This window comes from Dipteris shenzhenensis, chromosome 30 (genome assembly GCF_047967505.1).
Source record: "Dipteris shenzhenensis isolate YYH24624 ecotype China chromosome 30, Dip_SZ_1.0, whole genome shotgun sequence".
NCBI lineage: Eukaryota > Viridiplantae > Streptophyta > Polypodiopsida > Gleicheniales > Dipteridaceae > Dipteris > Dipteris shenzhenensis.
In genome coordinates, this window is record NC_141625.1 from 440,330 (window position 1) to 459,565 (window position 19,236).

At 47.2% G+C, this 19,236-nt stretch overlaps 1 protein-coding gene across 1 annotated transcript in view; it reads left to right on the top strand.

The window, feature by feature from the left end:
- The window catches only part of LOC147881586 (uncharacterized), a 215,165-nt gene that overhangs the window by 15,016 nt on the left and 180,913 nt on the right, over nt 1-19,236 (top strand). The window contains exon 2 of the mRNA XM_087401208.1: nt 11,404-11,498. Within this exon, the coding sequence (XP_087257334.1) occupies nt 11,456-11,498 (43 nt within the window). The 5' untranslated portion in view covers nt 11,404-11,455. The remainder of the gene's footprint in view (nt 1-11,403; nt 11,499-19,236) is intronic.

The following is a 19,236-nucleotide window of genomic DNA, read 5'->3' on the forward strand; positions in this document are numbered from 1 at the left end:
GAAGGTGGCAAGTACGAAATATGATCTTTGGGGCATATGTGATACAGACAGTACTCTACGGAGTAGAGGTACGGGGTGGGAGTATATCTCCATCAACGTGGAATGAGATAGAGAAAATGCAAAAGTCTTTCATTAGGAGGCACCTGGGCATCAAGGCTACTACACCATACTCTTTGTTACTCCTAGAGACAGGATGTATACCCATAGAGCTACATGCTCTGAAGAGAGTACTCAGATACATCACAAAGGTCAAGTGCATGGATAATGAAAGGCTACCAAAGAGAGCATGGAATGAAAGTCAGAAGCTTCAAAAGACAAACAAGGGCAAGATTTTGACATCCGGATGGGCACAGGACCTAAAAAAATGGTTCAAGAAGTGGGAAGTAGAAGAGTATTTAAACTACTCTTCAGAGGAGATTGATGAAGAGGCTTTTCACTATGACCTGCTGAATGCACTACACAGGAAATGGCAAACAGCAGAAAACAAAGATAAATTTGAGTACTATCGCACATATATCAACCCCGAATATTGGTCAATTTATACAGGAAGGGAGACAACAACGCAGAAGTACATATGTACACCTATAGCAGTGCATAAACGGAGGGCTTTAGCCTCACTTCGCACCCGATCACACCAGCTGCAAATAGAAACAGGGGGATGGAAAAAGATGCCAAGGGAGAGTAGAATATGCCAACTATGTGATCAAGGTATGGTTGAAACAGAAGAACACATGGTAATGATATGCCCTCACTATGCACACATTAGGGAAGAGTTCAATCACCTCCTTGAGGGACATAACAAACTGGCTGATTTGCTACATAAAGGGTCACCTTCAGCTTTAGGAACATTTGTGTATAAGCTCTTCAAGCATAGGAATCCACCTGAATCCTAGAAGGTGGTTTCTCTTTCCACCCTCCCATCTTCGGGAGGAGCTTTCATGTACTTGTGATATTGTATTGCTCAGGTCCCATAGGCCGGTTTTGGTCTTCAGAGTATGATAATATATTCTTCTTCTTCTTCTTCTTCTTCACACCGGAACCTGTCTTTCCTGACTCCTCCAATAAGTACCTGGCTGTGGGCTGATATATAGAGAGCAGATACCCCTCTAATCCAAGCATTTGTAAATCCGAAATGAAGAAGATTTCCCTCCAAAAAGCTCCAATCTACCCTGTAATAAGCTTTCTCAAAGTCCAGAAGTAGAATGGCCAGCCTTGTGCCACTGTGCATGGCCCACTCAAAAGCCTCCCCAAAGAGAAGATTTTATTAAATATGCTTCTTCCATGTACAAAGCCCGTCTACGAATCATGAATGAGGTCTGGAAGGATGGGCTGCAAACGAAGGCTGATTACTTTCGCCAAGATCTTGTATAGAGTGCCCAATAGAGTGATAGGTCTCCATTGGGACACTAAATTCCTGCAACTGCCTTTCGGAATAAGATGAATGAGTCCCTCCGTAAATGAATCAAGCATCTCACCAGAGTCCCAAATGCCCTATAGGATTGAGGTAATGTGATCCCCAATCTGATCCCAAAAAGCAATGAAAAAATGAGTCAGTCCATCTGAACCTGGACACTTGCCCTTGTGAAGGGCAGTAAGAGCAGTCCTCTTGTGTTGGTGAAATGTGCATCGAGGGAGACTCTCATATCAGGTTTCACCAACATAGGTATACACTGCCAAATAGCATTCCTAGCATCATCTCTAGCCTGCGTGTCTAAATCTGCTGTAAGAAGGGAGGTATCGAAATCTGTAGCAATATGCATGCATCAGGATCTGTCTATCGATTGCCGTCTGAGTTAATAAGCTGAGAGACACTTTCTCTACTATTCTGGGGCCAATAGTAGATAAAAAATGCTTATTGACTCTGTCTCCGATCTGAGTCCAGAACGACTCTCTGGCATGAAAGGCAGACTGTGCTCTGTGATATAATAGTGTTTGATGCTGAGCCCTTGGTGCAGCAAGGCGCTCCTGAACCCTATAGGCTAGTTGCTCGTCTCTCTGAAGGGCTGCCAGTTGCTGATGAATGCCAACCTTTCACTTGAAAATCTCACATCTCCTAGTGCGAGCAACTGAGTGATAAACATCACTAATATAAGTGAGGGCTGAAGCCACATGTGACGGGTGAGGTTGTCTATCATGTATGTGAGAATCCCAAATTTGCAAAATAGCCTACGTAAGGCCCTCCTCTGCATAAAATGCATCTGGAATCCTGATACTGGCAGAGTATCCTCTCATCCGAGACTCCAAAACCATCAAAACAACTGGAAAATGGTCTGAAGTGGACACCCCAATGCTAATGCATACTGACCCACCTCTATCCAGAGCCCAATCATTTTCCTCATAAATCTATCAAGCCTGGATAGGCATCTGCAAAACAGGAATGACTATGGTTTAGTGTGAAACATTCCACACTTCATCTTTCGTAAGTACAAGACACATCTTTGTTTGCCATGTAGGGAAATTCTTACCATTAAACTTCTCGAACGAAATGGTAGTTTATTTGGAAGACTCCATGGCTAGAAAAGAGTAGAAATGCAAGTGTAACTATGGAAAGATCACCTTGATAAGTTCTTCATGAGCTGGAGTAACTCTGGAACTTGTTCATGGCAGACAGAAGTAGAAGGACAACAGCTCCAAGAGAATGACGGGCAGAATATGGGCACCAACTTGCGGGCAGCAGGTCCAAGAGAATGTCGGGCATAGGAGCAGTAGCTTGGCAGCAATCTCGAGGCTGATGGCGAGGGCAGAAGCAGCTACTGTTGGGCATGCATTTCGAGGCTGGAGCAGCAGGTGTATGGGCAGCGGGCAGGCTGGTATGGGCAGACGGGGCTGCACGAAAACAGTCTGTACAGTCCGAACCAGTCTAGGAGGCAGTTTGCGAGTGGGTGCTTTCAATGGTAGTCATGTCGAGCTTGAGTAAACATCTAGAGGCCCTTTCACAGACCATGAGCTTAGGGAGGCCCTCAAAGCCCTCCCTCCCTAGAAGTGCCCAAGGGAGGATGGCCTGACCCCGATGTTTTTCCTAAGCTTTTGGGAGCACATCAACACACCCTTTCGCCTGGCTTGCCAAGAGATCTTCGACTCTGGCTTGCTCCCATAGTCCTTGAGTCAAGGTTGGATTTTTCTGATCTCGAAAGGGGGGACAGGTCAGCATTCACCAGTGGAGAGACCGATCACGCTGCTGGATACCGCTTACAAGATCTTAGCCAAGGTCTTGAGCTTGGGGTTGTGGCCCCACCTCCCAGACATTATCCATGACATGCAGACAGGTTTTGTGCACGAGCAGAGCATCCTAGACAGCATTTTCACTTTTTGGGAGGGAGTGGATTGGGCCAAGGAGGAGTCGCAGCCCCTCGCCGTTCTCTTGGATTTCGAGAAAGCCTACGATAGAGTGGAGTGGTCTTTTCTAGAGGGCACAACAGTGCCTAGGTTTCTCGGACAGGTGGATTCGACGGGTGTCGGCTCTTTATGCAGGGAGCTCTAGCCAGGTGATCAATGGCGGTCACACGGGAGAGACCTTCTCTCTTTCACGGTCCATTTGACAGGGCTGTCCTCTTGCCCTCTTTCTCTTTCTCTTTGTAGTAGTAGCTAAGGCCTTGGGATATTTCCTGCACTCCCAGATAGTAGGACTCACAGGGACGCATCTCTCCATCAAACAGGAGGAGGAGCTTCTAGACTTAGAGTTTGCAGACGACACAACCCTTTTTTTCAAGGGTACCACAGCGAGCCTAGAGGCAGTCAGGGGTGCTCTAGCCATTTACCATGAAGCGTCCAGGGCTAGAATCAATTCGACCAAATCTGTTGGCTTCTTCACGGGATCAGAGGAAGTCCAAGAAGTTCAAGATTGGGGTTCAAACTTTGGCTTTCGGTGGATTCCGCAGGGGCAAACTTTGAGGTACCTTGGTTGCCAGGTTGGGTTAGATATTACAGCAAAGCAACAGATTGTCCTGGTGCTAGAGTATGTGTGGCAAAAGCTCCTGTATTGAAGCTTAGCTAAACTCTCTCTCGTATGTAGAGCACTGGTAGTTAATCAGGTCTTCCTCGCCACGTCTTGGTATATTGCCTCCTGCTAGTGCTTCCACAGAAGCTGCAATGGGCAACTGTGTCGCTTGGTGTGGAACTTTCTTTGGGCAGGTTCGGATGGCACAAGGAACACTAGAGCTAGTGTCGCTTGGCAGACAGTGATCCTAATGTTGGAAAGGTCACCTCCCCATCTGTAAGCCCCCAAATGAGGAGAGCGTGGGGGAGGGAGACCTAGGGCAGAAGATGCCCAGAGAAGAGAGAGAGAGGGGGCTGCCACATGGGCAGCACCTCACAAGAGAAGAAGGCTGCAAAGGACGGAACCTGTGGAAGGAGCAGAAGGCGGGGACAGCAAGCCCTAGATCTGATCTGGCAGGGCACGATGATGTCAGCAGCAGTACGGTTCAGTACAGCGCTGCACACGTGGCTGGAGAAGAGACTGGCAGAGGGCAGAACCAGCAGCAGCAGGGTGAACAGGTGCTGACATGCCTGGGGCCTGGTGGAGCAGCAAATGGGGCTGCCAGTGGGCAGAGGCATGCCTTAAATAGGCTGGGCCCTTGCCTAGATTGGAGGCCCAAAAGCCCTAGAAGTGTGGGCCAAAGGGCCCTAGTTTTTGGAGCCCTTAAAGGGCTGGTTTTGGGGCAGACTGGTCGGCCCAAACAGACCAGCGAGTCGGCCCATTTAGGGCTGGCTGGTCGGTTACTTCAAGGGGCCCTTGGGGCCTATAAAAGCAGAGGCCACAGGCCTCATTTCACATCCAGAAAGTCAGCAAACATAGGAGCAGCAGGAGCAGCAAAAGCCTGATCTTTGGGCCTACATCCAGGAGGCAAAGCAGGGCCAGAGTTGCTGCAGACTGAGCTCACTTGGGGCTGAAGCCTAGGCTGCCTACTAGGACAGCAAGGTGCTGAGATCTTTGGATAGAAAGTCTACTTACGCTCGAGGTGGAGCACACGGGCTCGAGTCTAGAGATAGCCAGCAGATATGAGAAGGACCTTGTGGTAAGATCAGAGGACCACACTATTGGTGGGACTCTGGATCTCTTTCTTTTGTATTGTGTCCATAGTTTTGGACGGAAATATATATTTTGGTGGTTTCTCTATCTGGCTGATTCATTGTCTATTGATGAGTCTGATCACCTATTTTATGCACATTAAGTAAAGAAGTTTGTGATTCCACACCCACATCACACAGTGTGAGCTCCTGGGCATTTCTATCAGTCTTCCGCTGTGCGTATCCTCTGTTGGGTAATTTCTAACACCTAATGCAAACACGAGGATGTTACGCTCAAGCCGAGGTAACATGACCTCGGAAGGGTCAGTCAACATTTTCCTTCAAAGGATCAATGTTTGTATTATATTTGTTTGGGCTTCATGTAAATGATAAAAAAGGAATCAAGGTCAAGGTCCTTAGTGAGGGTGATATGGCACTAGACTAGGTGGATCTAAGGCTAAGGGACCTAAATGCATGAAATGTACCAAGGGGCAAATGGTTTTAATGATTATCCCAAGAGAGGGGTAAATGATGCATTAAGGAGGGACCCTAAAATGAAGACATGTGGCATACTAGATCCATCTAGGGAATTTTGGGACTTAGTGGAAATTTAGCAAGCAAGAGCTTCAACGTAAGAATTTCAGATGAGAGAACTTACACTACTAAGATCGGCTGGGAGGTGATTCTACGTGCCTGCGCCCGTGATTTAACGTAAGCTAGGAGTAAACAAGTTTGCACTTAATATTTGGTATCAGAGCCCTGGTCGTGGAATTGCATCGGGCTGTGGGAGTTGGAGCGACACTTCGCTCAGAGTACGCAGTACGGTTAGGCTTGCCTTGGTCTGTCGTCCGGGTGTAGATCATCAGCGAATTGTGTGAGCTGGTGGTTTGACTGGAAGAAATGTACACGAAGTCATACGGGATTGGAGTGCCTTAGAAAGTGCCTAGTGCCGCGAACTTTGTAGTTCCGATGCGGGAGATGCTAGCACTTATGAGAGCTAACATCCACCAAGCTATGAATAGAGCTAAGGCGTATGCGAATGAAAACTGATCCGCTAGAGAATTTAAGGAAGGAGAAAAAGTTTTTCTCAAAGTTCCTTTGCACTCTAAGTCTTTGACTGCAGGAGAGTGTGCTAAGTTATCACCTCAATATTGTGGGCCATGGTTAATTCTAAAAAGAATAGGCAAGGTAGCCTATAAATTAGAATTGCCACAGGGTTATAATGTGCACCCAGTGTTTCATGTTTCTCGTTTAAAGAAATTTTGGCATACAGGCGACTCACTAATCGAGGGTGTTGTTTTGTTTCAGGAGATAGAGGATAATGCAAGACGCAAACCAACAGGAATCATGGACTGAGGAACAATGCAAGTACGCAATCGGAAGATACCCGCGGTATTGGTTGCATGGCATGGTCTACCTCTATTAGAAGCTACCTGGGAATCCGTATACCAGTTACGGAGAGTATTCCCAGACTTTATCATCGAGGACGCTGATGCCTAAAGAGGGAAGGAATGTTACGCTCAAGCCGAGGTAACATGACCTCGGAAGGGTCAGTCGACATTTTCCTTTAAAGGATCAATGTTTGTATTATATTTGTTTGGGCTTCATGTAAATGATCAAAAAGGAATTAAGCTCAAGGTCCTTGGTGAGGGTGATATGGCACTAGACTTGGTGGATCTAAAGCTAAGGGACCTAAATGCATGCAATGTGCCAAGGGGCAAATGGTTTTAATGATATCCCAAGAGAGGGGTAAATGATGCATTAAGGAGGGACCCTAAAATGAAGGCATGTGGCATACTAGATCCATCTAGGGAATTTTGGGGCTTGGTGGAAATTTAGTAAGCAAGAGCTTCAACGTAAGAATTTTCAGATGAGAGAACTTACTGGCTGGGAGGTGATTCTACGTGCCTGCACCCGTGATTTAACGTAAGCTAGGAGTAAACAAGTTTGCACTTAATAGAGGAGGTTTGGGTATCATTGATCTGGAGATGCAGAGCAGAGCTCTCTTGGGCAAGTTGGTCATCGGCAGTCTCATCCAAGCGCAGAGCCCTCGAAACTCCTCTTATAGCGCGGGCTCTTGGGGAACACCCCCTATACAAGGGGGTAGTGGAAGCACTCTCACAAATGAATCTTTTCGGAGGTCCCCCCTCACCGGAAAGGACTCCCCCTTGATGAGGAGCCTCTTTCGAGTTTGGTAGCGCCTTTCCAGTGGACTCATTCGGGCCAGCCTGTCTTGTAGGGAGGAGTTTGAGCATCAGCCACTTGTGTGACACCTAGAGGTCCGAGACTCGGAGGGGCGTATGCTAGGACAATGGACAGACATTGGTTAGGCACAATGGGACAGTGGCCTGACGAGGTCGTTTGGGGTCTGGAGGAGGCTTCTGCGAGAGGCAACAGCCAAGGCACAAGCTTTTTCTCACTTGAGAGGGGTAGACACCCAGATGATGCAAAGTTGAAGAAGACCACATAGTTGATGTGGACAAAGTGATCCAGGGGCTGAAAATCTAGGGGCTGAAGGTGAGGCAGTGATCCCAGACTCTTGGTGGGAGGGGCTTAGGTCACCTTGGACCCCGCACTATCGAGCCGGTCAGTTCTCGTGGATACGGGTGCCCTTCAAGATACGTTTCTTCCAGGAGACTCCTCTCTCTTGCTGTCGCCGCTTCTACGGGGTGGGACCATGTGGCCTCTTGCAAGATGAGTCGAAGAGTGATGAGGGGGAGGCGGGAGATTCGGAGGAGCTGGAGTGGCAGAGGATCAGGGTAGTAGGCCTTCTAGGCAAGGCTTGGCACATAGAACCAGACATAGTTTCCGCAGGATCAAAGGAAGCAGTTTGGCGCCTTTGTCTTTGGGAGGGCCGGCCTCTTTGTGACTTGAAGTGGGACCTAGGGGAATGGTTTTGGCATGCATGAGTGGGAGAGTCAGATAGAGTGGAGGAGGTGCCCTTCTTTTCTTACACGACTTGCATTGGCTGTCGGATACAGTTAGCGCGGCCGCAACCGTAGCTTGGACCCCGTCGAGGGAGCCCACTGGGTCGAGCAGGATGTCTCTAGAGACGGCATCTCATGCTTTTGGCCTCGTCTCTGGACCAACCTAAAGCCACAGAACATCTCCTATTTCTTCTAGTTGGTGGCTCATGGAGGGCTGCCCATTGGTCCCTGGCTAGAGCATATGCGAGTTGACGGCAGATGCCTTTGTTGTGCAGAGGGAGTATTGGAGACGATCCTCGACCACTGACTATGGGGCTGCAAGGCTGCACAAAGAATCTGGCTTGTGACATTTCGGATTGTGGCCAGCACACAGCGGATGCATAGGGACTTCACTTGGGGGATGGTAGCATGGCTCACAGATGGCGGGCATGCCTTTTCCATTGACCCAGTGTCACCAGCTTATAGGATCCATGGCCAGCAGGTCTCTAGGATAGAGGCCTTTGACGTAGTTCCACCCACGTGTTCACGACCGACGTTCAAACAAGAGGCTAGTCTCTAGGAGACGATGGCCAACATCACCACCTAGAACATTTGGGTTGCTCGTTGCAGTTAGGTGATGGGGGCAGCTGATGACTCCGGTGGCTACCCTAGTGGCCATCTAGCAGGATATCATTTTCATGCTGTGTGCTACCTGGGAGCGTAGCACGCCACAGGTTCGAGAGGGACTGCTGAAAGGCAGGACCGTTTCTGCAAGGTTTGGCCTGCAGGGATTTTCTACACTCTTTCCGCGGGAGATATCCGCTGGATGTATAGACCACCTCTATGGCTGTTAGCCCTATTACAGAGGCAACCTAGGCAGTGAGCAGGGTCCCTGAGAGAACAGGCTGGTTGTTTTTCTTCTAACAGCCTTGCCTTTGTAATTACCGTTTTTTCAGCTCCTTTTGAGGGCTGAAAGCACCGGGGTTTATTTGCAGGCATTAGTAGAAGTTTCTTTTCTCTAGGAAAAAAAGGGGGTTTCACATGGAGGATTGCAAGGCAAAATGAGCCTCAATGGAGGTTGGACTGAAGCCGAGCAATGAGAACAAGTCTCAGTTTGTTAATGCAGCAATCTACTGGAGAATGGTTGGTAGTTTGTTTTAGTTAACGGACACCAGACCTAACATATCTTTTTCAGTGGGAGTACTATGTTGGTTCTATTCCAAACTGAAGGAGGATCACATGAAAGCATGTCTCAAGGTTAAGGTACCTTAAGGGAACATCTAGCCATGGGATCAACTATATCTCCGATGTTGATCTCAGAGGATTTTGTGATTCAAAGTGAGATGGAGATTGGGACACATGGCGTTCCACTATAGGTTACAGCTTCATGTTAGTAAGAGGAGCCATCTCATGGCTAAGTAAGAGGCAGATGACCGCTGCGTTGTCTGATACAGAAGCTGAATACAAGGCAGCTTGTCAAGCAGCATGCAAGTTTCCCTAGCTCAGATGGATATTGGAAGACATGGGTGTTCTCCAGGAGGAAGTAACAGTAATTATGTGTGACAACATGAATTGCATTGCAATTGCGAAGAACCCCATATTTCATGCTCATGCGATGCTTGATGAGGTCCAGTATCACTGCTTTCAGGAGCTGATTTAGGACGAGATCGTGGAGTTACTATCTTTCCAACGGAGGATTATCTACCCAAGGCTCTACCCAGAGATCAGTTGGAGCATGGGTATTGGTACATAGTCATGTCATTGAGAGGAAGTGTTGGAGTGTCACCGACCCACATGTGATCCCCCAGATGAGGAGGACATGGGGTCAGGGCACCATAGGGTGTAGGCTTATCCGGATAGGACAGGTTGGTATCATTTGGAACAGGTTCGGAGGATCAGCAGCACCTGGAATAGCTTTTGGAACTGCCGCGATGACACGTGGCAGGTTCTGGAATGGGCCAGCATCTGTATAGCAAGGTACATGATTTGGAACAGACCCGCAATCTTTGTGACAGCCTGTGTGGCTTGTAGCAGATCCAGAAGTAATTTGGGGCTGATCTGGTTGGGCCAGATCTGCTGCTCCAGGTCGGTTTTCCTACAGACCAAGTCGGCTGACTTGGGTCTGTTCACTGCCTATAAAAGGCTGGCATTTCAGCCAGGACCCTCATGCAAACTGAAGCCCTTTCAAGGCCCCGTGACAGCAAGATTGTGGCAGAGATTTTACCTTCTGTAGTTCTCAGCGTTAGAAATCTCCAAGATTGTGATTTTGTATCCAGCATCCTGCTGGCTGGAGGTTCCTGCTCATTCTGAGTGGATTTTGCCCACGTTTTGTGGATGAATAAACTGAGTTCTATTCTTCTCTATTGCTATTTATTCTCTGAGTTATTGTGATCCTGAGGGAGTTTCTTGAGAGATTAGCTGTGAGATCTACGGTGCTTCCGCTCCATAAGGGTTCGCTGTCCAAACAGTCCTGTATTCTAACATGACCTTCAAACCAATTTTATCACAGAACACGTGGAGTGCATCCAAGTGTTGCCTCTGAAGATGAGAGTAAGACCATATCGTGTGCATAAAGGAGGATCTGACTGAGGGAGCTGGCATGAGAGCAGTCTGGCCCCTCGTGTGCTGATGAAAGTCTCAAGATCGTCGATGTAGAGGCCAAGCATGGGTTTGTGATAACGGACAACTCTATTCGACCCCGATGGTGCTGATGATCTCCTCTATCCACCTTGTACCTGTCTGAAACCTGCCTGAGTCCCTCTCATACAGTGCCATGACTGCCCAATTGATCCCCAAGGTCTTGCAACCGTCAGATGAGGCGAGCTCTTGGCATTGTGTCAAAAGCTTTGCGGAAATCCACAAAGCAGCACTCTAGCCTCCTCGATGACACCTCTGAGTGTGAGTATGTGATCTAAAATTGCATGATCAGCCCGGGAGCCTGTCTGTCCCTGGATATGTGAATTGTAGTAAGGGAATGGGGCATTAAGTACGTATATTGTATGGATACTTAGCCACTTAGACATATTGCTCCTATGTAAGCCACGAAATTATTATGAAGCTTGGGACACTGATGCATAGATCTTGTGCCCAATTATAATGGTCCATCACTGTTGCCGTGTGAATAAGAGTGCGGGAGATTTTGCTAGTACATTATATATTAACCAATATGGTGATGTTTTTTATTTTTATAGAAGTAGGACTCTCAAATAATAAACACATCATCACAATGCATCAGCACAACAAAGGATACTCCTTTATATTTATTATATTTTAAAGCTTCAATAACTTCAAACCATGAAATCAGAAACTTGTAACCCAAGGGAGGTCATATTTCCAGACTTCATGATAAAATGGAACGAAAGTATGCCAGCTTTCCAGCCATAGGACTACGTTGTTATGTATATGCTTCCTACATATATAGAATTTATCTTTCAAAATCACATGCGACTTGGTGAACATTGATGTTTTCTACATGTTCATCTTTTTCCAGCTCAGGAGCCTCTATTTTTGTTGCCAATAGTGTTCTCTAAGACGCATCAGCAATGATCATGACACAATCAAATGACTGGAAACAACAAATACAAAGTAAGCTGTTTTCTTATTTATCCTTTGTAACAAAGTTTCCTGTTTTAAATGATTTGGCTGCATCCTCTTCATTCATAGTATATGTTGCATTGCAATGCAGTTCCATTCGTCTCATTAATTTACCACTACCAAGTCAAAGTTGTTTTGCCCAGTTGATTCCCTTTACTTTAAAAATCCAATGCATCAACACAGTTCTCCAATCCTCTTAGCATTCTCAATTGGGCATGTTTTGGCTTGTGCAGTCACATTCTTGGTTTCTTTCAGGATTTGCATATCTTTATGTTTTTAGTGGTGCTCTGCATGGTGTATTTGGGCCTTGAGTGCCTTGCTATTACCCATTTCTTTCATACTTAATAGAAGTTTATTTCACGAAAGAAAGAAGAAAAAGAAGATCAACCCCCTAATAGCACAGACCCTGATTTTCTATGGCCATGAGCACACTTTCAGACCAATGTCAATTACAAGTGCAGATCCAATCAGAAAGTTCATTTATGTTGTGTGCCAATGTATTGGAGCTGAGATTTTACTCCAAGCATGTGCCAGCTCCCTGAGCAAAGCGCTATGAGCTACCACAATCCAGCTTGGAAAATTTATCGGGATGGTACTTCTCCGAAAAATTACCCCCACTGATGGGCCTCTTGCAACATGTCACTGTTTGTTCATGAATACAGGCACACTTGCGAATGATTTGATTAATCCCCATGCAATCCAGTTGTCTCACAATGACCATGAATGCCTTGCTGCCGATTGTCTTTGGTTTCTCATCATTCCCTTCGAAAAGTCCCCTTCTGTAAGAAACTACATGATCTCATCATATCTACATCAGGCAACTGATCTAGCACACCATTGGTGCTTCACTTATATCAATCCAGAATGAAAAGTCAGCCACCAAATGCTCACCTCCCAAAGTATGTTTGATGCGAAAATCAAATTCCTATACTAATAACATTCACTGGGCAAACTTTCCTGTTAATGCATGCTTATAGATCAAGTACAAGAGCACTTGATGGTCCACATAGAACCAAAATAAAATTTCCAAAAGATAACGGCAAAACTTATTAACAGAATCATTCCTATATCTTCCTTCTTAGTGGTGGAGTCATTGGCTTTTGCAGTGGATAACAGTCTACTGGCATATAGATAGGATGATGCTCATCTGTAACTTGAGTGAGAACACTACCAATGGCTATATCTGACGCATCCACATGCACATGGAACTTTTGGGACTAGTTTTACCTCCTCAACAGAGTCGCCATAGGTACCATCCTCTTCAAATCATCAAAACAACTCCATCTAGTCAAATGGATGATCCTTCTTCATTAACTACTACAAAAGATGAGCCACATCTGCTAGATAACGAAGGACTCGACTGTGCTAGCACACTTGACCCAAAAACCTACATAGCTGCTTTGAATTTCGGGGCAGCCTTAATCATTTGATTACCTTGATCTTTTTCTTATCCACTGTAATTATGGCTCCTAAAATCACATGGCCAAGTAGTATGCCACTTTTCATTGCAAAGGCACACTTTTTCGAGTTTAAACAGAATTGAGAATGGCAGCATTTTGTTAAATACTTGGTCAAATGATCCAAGTGTTCATTTTTTGTGCCAAACACACCGAAATCACCAACACCCGAATCATAAAGATCGTTAGGCATTCATAAAAAAATTCCTGGACCATTCTTTGAAAAGTATTTGGAGCATTCTTTAGGCCAAAAACCATAGCATTGGACTCATAAGTGCCCCACTCTGTGACAAAGGCTATCTTCTGTTAACCACTAGAGCCACTGGAGCCTGATTGTAGCCATTGAATCCATCCAAGAGGGAATACATCTCATGGCTGCAATAGCATCCATGACTGCATCCTTGAAAGGCAAAGGAAAAGGATCTATCTTGGTTTGAGCATTCAGCTTCCGGTAATCCACACATACCTAGAGGTGAAACCAACCTTCAGAAGTTTGCCAATGTATTCCTTTACCCATAATGCATAGTTGGCATTCATCTTGTAATGCTGCTACCAAATAGGTGCAGCCTTGTCTTTTAAATTTATCTAGTACTAGAAGACTATGGTCAACGCACTTCATGTTCTAGTAGCTCCGAGTGAACACATCTCAAAAGGCAATCAAGAGGGCTACCAATGCCTCTTTGAACTCCAGATCTAGGTCTGCACTAACATGCACCAACCATTAGGTCAATCTAAACTCCACCAAGGCATCTTCCTTCAACCTCAAGATTTTATCCATTTCCTCCTGCAGGCAGAACCCCTAGGTCCATTGGGTCCATTTGTTTTTCCATGCTATGCACCACACCGAGTTCCACCTGGGTTTTGCTTTAGTCTGCTAGCTAGCCCCCCCCCCCCCCCTTCCCTTCGCCCCAAGAAAAGAAACTATCTGTTAATGCTTGAAAAACACCATACAAATCAGCTTCTTAAAGGAGCTAATAATGGTAAGTACAAAGCAAATTGGCTGTTGGAAAGAAGCTAGCCTATTTTCAGAGAACCCAGCTCATTGCCTAGGAAATATCCGGGGACAGGGGCTAACAACCAGGGTGGCGGTCTATACATCTAGCGAATGCCTCACTCAGTAAAAGCGTAGAAAATGCATGCAGGCCAAGCCTTGCAAAAACTCTCCCGCCTTTCGGCAATTGTTCTCGAACCTGAAGTCTCGCGCTCCTAGATGGCGCGGAACGTATAGATAATGTAATGCCAAATGGCGATGAGAAAGAAAGAAAGATATATTAACGTCCACGGGAGACCTCGTGGCCCTATGGGACAAAGTGCACAGAGAGTGAGTACTGAGAGACCTGCTCGCTCCCATCACCAAGGTGCAATGGCCCACCTAGTGGAGATGCTAGCTACCATTTCTTAGACACTATCCTTCGGTGACTGCAGCGGACACCTTCGGGGAGGGGGGAACCACAACATATGCCCTCTATCCAGAGAACCTACTACCCATTAATCCTATAACACGGGGAAAAAATATCAATAGATAAGGTGTGGCTCTCCGTCGGCCATGCAACAATCCCCCATCTAAATGCCCTCTCCATTTTTTGCATACTGGCAACAATCCAGAGAGCAGCCATCCGTTTCCTTTGCATTGCTAGACAACTCTAGAGATAGTGTGGGATTGTCTCCAGATCTCTATATGCACAATAGTGGCATTTGTCGCCCACATGCATATGCTCCAACCAAGGTCCAATGGGCAAGCCTTCATGCACTATCATCTAGAAAAAATAGGATATCTTCCGTGGCCTGAGATTGGATCATAGACGAAATCAAGGAGGCTTGTTGCTCAACCCAGTGTCTCTCTCACAAAGGGGTTCAGTCAGCTCCCTCCAACTGTAGATGGCAGCCAATGCAAGTGGGGTAAGAGAAGAAGGGCACCTCCTCTATCCTATCTGAGTGCCCTACTGTGCTATCCAGAACTAGTCCCTTGGATCCCATTGGACCTCCCTAAGAGGTCGGCCCCCCCACCACCAAGGCGCCATATTGTCCCTCTCTGCCCGCAGGATAAAGGAGCTGGGTCAATAGTCTTGTCCTTGCCTGAGAGTCCCACTACCTTGATCCTTTGCCACTCCAACACCTTGATAGCCCTGTCCACCTCTACGTCCTCTATCATCTTTGGTTGTTGAAGGTCCCTAGTCCTGACCCGCAGTCCCGACCTGATAGCAGGGGCAACAGAACAAGCCATGAGATTGTTGCAAAATTGAACTCTGAGGGGTACTCTGGTCGTGGAGAACTATCCATACCAGCGGGGTGGGTCTGATGTCATGCATAGGCCCTTCTATGAATCCGGAATCACCGCCTCGATCTCCACCATTCTAATGCCTGCTCCCCTCAAGTGTGAAAGTGTATGCACATGTGCCTCTGTCTCCACAAGAAGGTGAAGCCAAGCTCCAAAGGACCTAGCTGTTATGCTATCCCACTGGGACCATTCAATGTGTGTCCTCTACGCAAGCATTAACCCCTAGTGATCCATGACCTTCGGATACTAGATAAGAGGTTGCCTCTCGGACTTCTTAGGGCAAGAAGGGATGGCCCGAATGAGGCCTCTAGATATGTGCTCCTAGACCATTGTTGAGGGGATGTTCCTCAGAATCCCTTGTTGAAGCAAGAGCTTCCAAGGCGTGGAACCAGGTGTGAGGCCTTGTACCACCAACTTGCCCAAGGGGGCTTTGCTATGCATCTCAAAGGTCAATGATGCCAAGTCCTTCCTGAACTTGCATTAGAATCACCGACTATCAAGCGTGCTGCCTAAGATCTCAAAAAACGTCCTAGATCTTGTGCCATGAATAAAAATAGAAAGGAAGCTAAGGGGAAACCTTGGCGGATGGAACGGGACAACATGAAGGGCTCCCTTGTGTGACCACTGATGAGCATCTAACTGGTGCTCCTTGCATATAAGGCCATGACCCCTTGAATCCATCGCTCTGAGAAGCCCCACCTTTGCGTGGTATCCTCTAGAAAAGACCACTCTACTCTATCGTAGGCATTCTTGAAATCCAAGGGGAGGTAGGCTACGACTCCTCTCAGCGTTCAGGCCCAATCAACAACATCCCAAAAATTGAAGATGTTGTCCTGGATGTTACGGTCCTAAACTTGTGTGTGTATCATGGATGATTTCTATGAGGTGGGGCCTTAACTGCAAGCTCAAGACCTTGGCTAAGATCTTGTAGGAAATATCCAAGAAAGTGATCAGTCTCCGCTGGCAGATGTCGGATCTATCTTCTCCCTTCGGAATTAAACAGATCCATCCTCGAGTCAAGGACTAAGGAAGGTAGCTTGAGTTAAAAATCTCTTCAAAGGCCAACCAAAGGGGGGTATGAATGAGCTCCCAAAAGCAGGCAAAAGGAGGTCGAGGTCACTCCATCCTCCCCGGGCACTTTTGGGGGGGAGGACCTTGAGGGCGTCTGAGAGCTCCTCGTCCGTAAAAGGTGCCTCCACCTACTGCATGCCCATGCTTTAGGAGACTACTAAAGGTACATGGGCCTAGACAACCTCCTGAGCTGTGAGAACCTGTGAGGACTCCTCCGCATGAAATAAACAATGGTAGAAATCCGTGGTCATCTCGAGAATTTTGTGTGGGTTTGAGTGAAATCTGCCCACTCTCTTCCCTCAACTATTTAAGCAGGGTCTCTGCTGACCTAGGACCCATGGTCTTAAAAACTATATGCTAATCCTATCTCATTGCTTTACACAGGGTGCCCTGGAGAGACGATAAGAAAGTTCTACTCTGCGAACCCTGGTGGCTTGTAGGTCGAGCCACGCACATTCATAAAGGCCTACAAGTCACTGGAAAGTCCTTGTGACTCCTGAGAGCCTAGTCCTAAAGCTCCTTAATGCTCCTCTGGATGATATGAAAACCCCCTTCTATAGAAGTCCACGGCGAGGCTGCTCAAGAATCAATACTGCTGGGGGTGATTTGACAATGTTGTACTTGCCAGGATAACAGTGGACCCCCCTCTATGAAAGGGCTGATCTCCCACATAGAACCTATCAAGGCACTCTAGCAAACCGTCGAGCCTCCTTTTACCAAAGGAAAAGTGTGAGCTGCCTAGAAGCCTAGAGAATTCCGTCTCCCGCCATGGGTTCCTGCCACTTATGGTGAAAAGCTCCTATGCACTGCGTTGTGCCACAAGCATGCAGGTAAAAGGAACTCCCCCTTCATGTCCTTCTCGAACTTGAGGTTGTTGAAGGCTCCTCCAACGATCCAAGAGTCAATGTTTGGGACATTCTCTGTGAGTGGCCTCTAGAAGGCTAGCTACTAGCGACAAGCAAGGGCATAAACATTCAAGATGCCTATGCTGGAACCCTCTGTCCAAAGACCCATCCATAATGCTCTCCCGGGGATGAGCTCACCTTGGTCATAATCCTCTGATGCAACCGCTTGTAAAATAGAGATGCGTACCCCACTACTCTTGCTAACTGATGGGGACTAGACCTCCGAGCCTCTCTTTGGGAGAAGGCGACGGTGGCACTAGATATTTGATGCTGAAAGCATATGCTCCTGTATCAAGAGGAAGTCCACTGTCTGCCCGTCCTACCACACTTCCCTCCAGACACGTCATCCGTCCGATGCACAAGAGGCCACTACAGATCAACACGGCCCATATGAGATGATCCATGATGACATCACGGAGTTCTCCAGACTAGTAGACACCCTCCTATTGGGGGATTTCAATGCATGGACATGAAATAGACAAGTGGGCCTGCTTGACTTCACAGATGACAAAGATCCACACATAATCCCGGAGCTAGATGCAGCTGAGCTCGGAATATTGAGGCACTCTGTAGATGCCCTACAGGGGACAGGATATGGATGACATCGGGGGAAATCCATGGCTTGATCATCTATAATGGTCTTCAGAGATTGCCATCTTCTAGAAGACTCACTTGCTTTCTGCATGGTGGTGGGTCTAGTACAGTGGACTATCTACTAGGCCCACTAGACCTTGTCTCATGGATACATGACTTCGCCATACCCCCCCCACTCGAAACTGACCACTCATACTTGGACTTCCATATCTCTGCCACCATGCCAGCCCAGGGAGAGATCCCCCCATGCCCGCACGCATTCAGATTTACTTTGACTATGCCCTTGACCTAGTGTATGTGAACAGCTAGTCGCTCCCGACCCTACTTGGAGATGATATAGACCTCACCAGCGCCTCCGACACCCTTGTCTCAATGGTACATGACGCTAATACCCAGATCCTTTCCCATGACCCGATCCATGTGAATCCAAGATGGGAAGATGCCTCAAAACCCTTGCTTCGACAACGAGTGTAGAGAGGCGAGAGCCCACCTCACATAGGAGCGGGGCTTTGGGTCATTTGATGTCACCTGAGGCGCATAAGATCATTCAACGAATGACACGTTGTAAGAGGTGGGTCTTCCTCACACATAGGATGGATGAGATTGTCAAATCTATTAGAGGCGGAGACCCGACCACTGGATGGGGGTTTCTATTTGAGGGGAAGCCACCTTTTCCCATCATTGGCCCATATGTGTGGCACACATATGCATGTTCCTTCTATGATGCCTAGATGTAGACATCGTTGGATATGTCCTCTATGCCTAGGCCCACCACCTGTCACCTGTTCACCACACAGAACGTACAGGCAGAACGTACAGGCTGCACTTCGTCGATTACACAATCGGAGAGCGCAGGACCATGGGGACCTACGGACTGAGCACTTTGCACATGGACAGGAGGTCCTAGCTCCGGTCCTAGCATAGATGTTCAAGTGGGTTGTGTCTCACGGCTTCCCACCTACTTGTAGCATACCACCATTGTGCCAATACACAAAGCCGGGGATCCTATGGAGACTGGGAACTAGCGTACCCTCATGATTGGCCATGCTCTAGCCAAGATTTATGGATCAGTTCTAGAGAGGGAACTCAACAGTCATACAAAGGCTCGGGGGCAGTGGGCACTAGGATAGGCCAAATTCCAGAGACAACATTCTACCCTAGATCACATCTTCACTCTGAGTTCTATCATTGAGGAGGCGAGATATAGATACTAGAAGGTCTCATGCTTTGTAGACTTTCGGAAGGCTTTTGACATTGTCCCACGATCCCGCATGATCAAGAGACTACATGAGCTACAGATTCTAGAGACATTGATATGGGGGGTGATGAGCCTACATGAGTCACTCAGAGGTAGAGTTTGTGCCCGAGGTGGTCTATCGGATTGGGTCGAGAGTACGATTGGAGTGAAGTAGCGCTGCCCCCTC